Source organism: Scardinius erythrophthalmus, assembly GCF_964197995.2.
Source record: "Scardinius erythrophthalmus genome assembly, chromosome: 1".
In the NCBI taxonomy this organism is placed as follows: Eukaryota; Metazoa; Chordata; class Actinopteri; order Cypriniformes; family Leuciscidae; genus Scardinius; species Scardinius erythrophthalmus.
Window position 1 is genome coordinate 58372275 of NC_138221.1, and position 5602 is coordinate 58377876.

Consider the following 5602-nt stretch of genomic DNA (forward strand, 5'->3'; position numbering starts at 1 on the left):
GCTTTGTAGATAGCGAGTCAGCGATCTACAGGAACTGAGGAGGTCGTTTGACACACAGAGGGATTTGATGAAATGTTAACATCATTTTAAACCTGTTTAAAACTTTAAAAAAAATGTTAAGTATCGATATTAGAGGTTGGAATATCGATACACTATCGTGAATAACATTATCACGATAGTTAGCTGTATCGATATTTTTGCACAGCCCTATTGAGGAAATACTATTTTGTAAAGCACTTGAAAGTAGAACCACCGGGAGAGAGATTTTTCAAGTGTTGGACGAATATATTGATTCAAATGGACTCGTTGCGTGAGTGTGTGTTCTGACAGGGCCACGGCTATGACTGGGAAGAACAGTGGGGTGACGGGTCTCATCAAACAGAAGCCACCGAATGCAGCGTTCACACACTGTATGCTCCATCGAGAAGCACTGGTGGCTAAACGGTTGGATGATGAGCTTAATCAGGTACTACAGGACATAATACACGTAGTAAACTTCATTAAAGCCCGCCCCTTGAAACACAGACTGTTTGCTCTCATGTGTAAAGAAATGGGAGCCCATTTTGATGGATTGCTGCTTCACTCAAACGTATGCTGGCTTTCACGGGGGGCAGTTTTGAACTGTGTGTATGAGTTATGGAGGGAGGTTGCAGAGTTTCTCTTGTCTGAGAAAAATCAGCTGGCTGACCGTTTTACAAATGCAGCCTGGATTCTCAAACTTGCATATATGGCTGACATTTTTTGTCATCTGAATGTGCTTAACCAAAGCATGCAAGATGCATGTAAGGCGTAAAAATTTACATATTTAAAACTTTATAAATGTAAATATCTTGTTTCCGGCAACGGTCGACGCGCGTTCACGGGAGATGGATGCCGGCGTATGATGTAGGACGTAGCGTTTGATTTAGCTATACTTCGTTCTACGTCACGACGCTTCCTACGCTACGTCCTACGTCATACACTGGCATCCATCTCCCGTGAACGCGCATCGACCGTTGCCGGAAACAAGATATTTTCATTTATAAAGTTTGTAATATGTATATTTTTACGACAAAACCGCACAGATTACCCTCAGAAGGCCTTCGTTTATCCCCCTGGAGCCGGATGGATTACTTTTGTGAAGGATGCATGCACATTTTGGGACTTGAAGGAGGTGGACCCCATAACTTCACATTATAACCACTGAAAGATCTAAGACATTTTCTAAAATAACTGAAAATGTGTTCGTCTGAAAAATGATTGACACATGCATCTCGAACGGCTTGAGGGTGAGTAAATCATGGGTTAAATATCATTTTTGGCCCAACTATCCCTTTAAGCAATCTCTCTCTCTCTCTCTCTCTCTCTCTCTCTCTCTCTCTCTCTCTCTCTCTCTCTCTCTCTCTCTCTCTCTCTCTCTCTCTCTCTCTCTCTCTCTCTCTCACACTCACACACACAGATACAATGTTGAATGTTGAAACTGCTGTACCAGATTTGAAGATGTTGAAATTACTTATGACCATATGAAGACATACAAATGTTATTATTACAACACCAATAAAGTCAATGGATGTTCACCTACATGTTTTATGTATTTATTTCTACATTTGCCGTAGTATTGTCGATGGGTTCAATAAAACATCCCACAAAAAGAGGGCCTTGGCCAGAACCTAGTGTTATTTGGGGGGCCTTGTCATGGAAAAGTTTGGGAACCCCTGATCTATATGATTGAATGCCCTTGTGGTCTGGCGTACAGGAAACACAACAAAGTTTGAAAACACATATAACGGTCAAAAGAATCCTATTGCTGTTCATTTTAATTATTTTAAACACAATTGGTCTACACTTCGATATTTATGAATTGAACAAGTGAAAGTACTAAGAAGGGGTGGCGACATCTATAAACTCCTACAGAGGGAAGCAGTTTTCATTGATGCATCGAACACTCTTTCTCCTAAAGGCGTTAACTTGGATTTTGATCTCAAACCTTTTTTGTAAGATTTTCTGTATTATTTGTTCATTATTTAAATTTATTTAATAATATTTTTATTATTATCTGTTTATCATTTGAAAATAAACTTTTTTGTAATATTATTTGGTCAATTATTTAAAGGGATAGTTCACCCATGTGAAAATTCTGTCGGTAATTACTCACCCTCATGTTGTTCCAACCCCGTAAGACCTCCGTTCATCTTCAGAACACAAATTAAGATATTTTTGATTAAATCTGACAGCTGGATCACTCCTCCATAGGCATCTAAGGGATTGAAACTGGCTGGCCCAGAAAAGTTATTAAAGACATCGTTAATATAGTCCAAGTGACTACAGTGGCTCAATATTAAGTTTATCAAGCGAAGAGAATACTTTTTGTGCGCAAAAAGAAAACAAAAATTCTCTCTGGGTCTCGAGTGTGTTCACGTAGTGTAACAGCACAGCGTTTCTGTGTTGTACGTCACACGTAGGCTCTCTATTGGCCGACGCTGGTCATGTGTGTGATGCGTGTGACGTACAACACAGGTCTTACGGGGTTGGAACAACATGAGGGTGAGTAATTACTGACAGAATTTTCATTTTTGGGTGAACTATCCCTTTAATATGTGATTTTTTTAACATGTGATGGACCAACAAGTTCAATCCACAAAGGCTCCACCTCGCAAACCTATAGGACTTAGGTTAGTCCTGAAAGCACATTTGCCCCTTAGTAAAGCCATCATTGGACCCCCTACAATTTGCAAAATCGGATGTGTGTCTGATACAATCGTGAGCAGTACAGGGACTCCACAGGGGACTCTGCTCCCCTTAAATTACTTAAGGAAATGTTCCTCTTGAACAACCTATGGATAAATACCTTGCTTAAGGTCACACTGGTGATAATGGAGCCACAAATCAGCTCATCAGTTTATGGTTCATGCGTACCTTGCTGTGTTTTCTAGCTCAGACCTTTAACCTCTACTCTCACTTCTGAAACAGTGTATATGATTTTAATAAAGTAATATAGTTTAATAGAGTAATACAGTTTTATTACTTAATAATAATAAGTAATAGAGTTATATTACTCAAATCTATTAGTGCCAATAGGTTTATGCTCAGTCACTTTGAAATACTATCTTGACTCAGCAAGGTTCTCTCTCTTATAAACAATATGACAGACCAGTGCAATATGGGGTGTGGCGTTCACTCTGCAGCCCATATAAAAAGCCTGATAGAGAGGCAGGTTGGGTGATAAAACCAGACTGATCATCTTTGAACATGGCAACGTTAAAGGCGTGTAGTGCTCTCGTGACCGGGGCCAACCGAGGCTTGGGTCTAGAAATGGTCAAGCAACTCCTGGAGGCCCGTTGCTCCCAAATTTTTGCTGCATGTCGTGACCCAGATGGGACCAATTCTGAGGTGAGTATTCAAGAGCTTAGGACAAAAGACATCTATAGAAATGTGCATTTTATCATTCACATTTTCTTTCTGATTCAGGCACTGAGAGAACTGGCCAAAAAGCATCCAGGTGTTGTCACCATTGTGAAGCTTGGTAAATATGGATTTGTCTTTTAGACTACATTTTACATTACAGTAATAGTTTTTTTTTTAGGTTAGAAATAACCTTTTTACAACTGATCATTTTTCTGCCGATATTAGATGTTGCTGATCCATGCAGTATCAAAGAATCTGCCAAGAAAGTGGGTTCTCTACTGGGCAAGAATGGTTTGAACCTGATCATAAATAATGCTGCAGTGTTACCACAAAAATCCATGTGGAGCACCACCGTTGAGGACATGATCCAAGCCTTCAACACCAACGTGATGGGACCTTTATTTGTCATTAGGGTAATGGAAAGAGTTTTGGGGAACAAGACTAATCTAAAACAAGTCTTGATTTCTTGCAATATCTAAAACACTTGGTTGTGAATATCTTTAATCAGGAGTACCTGCCGTATCTGCGTGCAGCAGCTAAAGCCAGTGGCAAACCAGGGATGTCATGTGATAAAGCAGCTGTGATCAACATCTCCACAGATTCATCATCTATGAGCCTCGTGGCATCACAGACAGAGCCATTCCCGCTCTTCCCATACAGTATCAGCAAGGTACACAAGAAGGCTCTTTTGAGACAGGCAGGAAAATGTGGTTTGAATCTCGATTAAAATCAGATATTTGGAAATGTGTTTCAGTCTGAATGGTCAGAATGGATTTCAAATAGGTTTTCTTTTTCTCTTTGTTCATTCGGGACACTACACATTTAATAATAATAGTGTAATAATGAGTAAAGATTATACAAATGAGCCATGTGCAAATTTATCTATTCATTGACTGCTATACTTCCTGAACATACGTTCTTAACAAACACTGTCTCAACTTATTTGAAACTGAAAAACAAATTAGAAGTGGTTGCAGTGTTAACAAACTTTGCCATGCATCTGTTTTCCTTTCAGGCAGGTCTAAACATGTTGACTGTGTATACTGCTAGGGACTTAAAGGCAGATGAGATCCTCTGCATTTCCATTCACCCAGGATACGTGAAGACAGACATGGGGGGAGATGAGGTAAATCTAGATTTAGTGATAAAGGTGATTTCCTGTAATGGGGTGAATTTAATTTAACTAATATTCTATTTAAATATTATGTTCCTAGTCGGTAGATTGAAGATTTCACCATTCAGTTTTTCATACATATGACTATTATCCATTCTAGAACCCATTTCGGTTTGGGGTCATTTTGAACACTGTAGAAATAAATGTTTAAGGTCTCTTAGAAGCACATTCTAAGAGTGTCAAGTTGAAATTTTGTTCCTAATCATCTCTCAAAAGGAAATTAAAAATCAGCATGATGCGTCAATGTTTATACTATATATATCATTAAAATGACTCTGGAGTCTCAGAAACCAAAAATGAGGCACAAAAGCACACAGGTGATTTCTGTTTGAACAACATTACACTATTTTAATTGCATGTTATTCTCTGTTTGTCCACCAGGCACATATCGACACCAGAACAAGTGTGGAGGGGATGATGCGTGTCTTTGGCAGTCTTACTGAGAATCAGCATGGTGGATTCATGGACTACACTGGAAAAACTATGCCCTGGTAAAACAGAAACACAAACCAGTCTTCCATAAGGAAGGCCAACGAAGTGCTAATCCAGAAGCCCTGTATTACCCATCATATAAAAAGTGATAAGCAACGTCATTAACTTTTATGTCAGACAACATGGCAACTTGATTCTGTGTTCAATACAATAAAACGAACTAAACAAACAATACTGAAATATTGTCATTTTTCCGAACTTTTTGTGAATTCACCATTTCAATAAGAAAAAAAAAAAGGACTTGGCCCACCTCCCATTCACCTCACAAACTGCCAAGTCCCCAGTCCTCCGATGACTCCTTCGGGGAGAGGGAGGAGGAAGAACAGGTCCGCCTCATCTGCCTCCTATCCAGTGGCAGCTGAGGAGGCTGCAGCACCCCCATTGGTGGCCCAAGAGGCTGCAGCACAGCTTTGCTCAGGGAAACGGAGGATAAGGAAGGCTTTCCTTTTGCCTGGTCCGGTGGTTCCCGAGCCCCCATGTCCTCTATATTCAGAGACTGTTCACGTCACGTCTGCCGATCCAGAGACTGTTCACGTCACGTCTGCTGATCCA

At 40.0% G+C, this 5602-nt stretch overlaps 1 protein-coding gene across 1 annotated transcript; it reads left to right on the forward strand.

Moving 5' to 3' along the window:
• Positions 1-3228: 3228 nt before the first annotated feature.
• Positions 3229-5053, forward strand: LOC308694099 (C-signal-like; the record flags this gene model as incomplete). The annotated part of the gene is made up of 6 exons (XM_081371383.1): positions 3229-3369; positions 3448-3502; positions 3610-3797; positions 3893-4054; positions 4400-4510; positions 4940-5053. The coding sequence occupies 6 exons, from the start codon at positions 3229-3231 to the stop codon at positions 5051-5053; spliced, it is 771 nt and encodes a 256-aa protein (XP_081227509.1).
• Between the last annotated feature and the right edge of the window lie 549 nt (positions 5054-5602).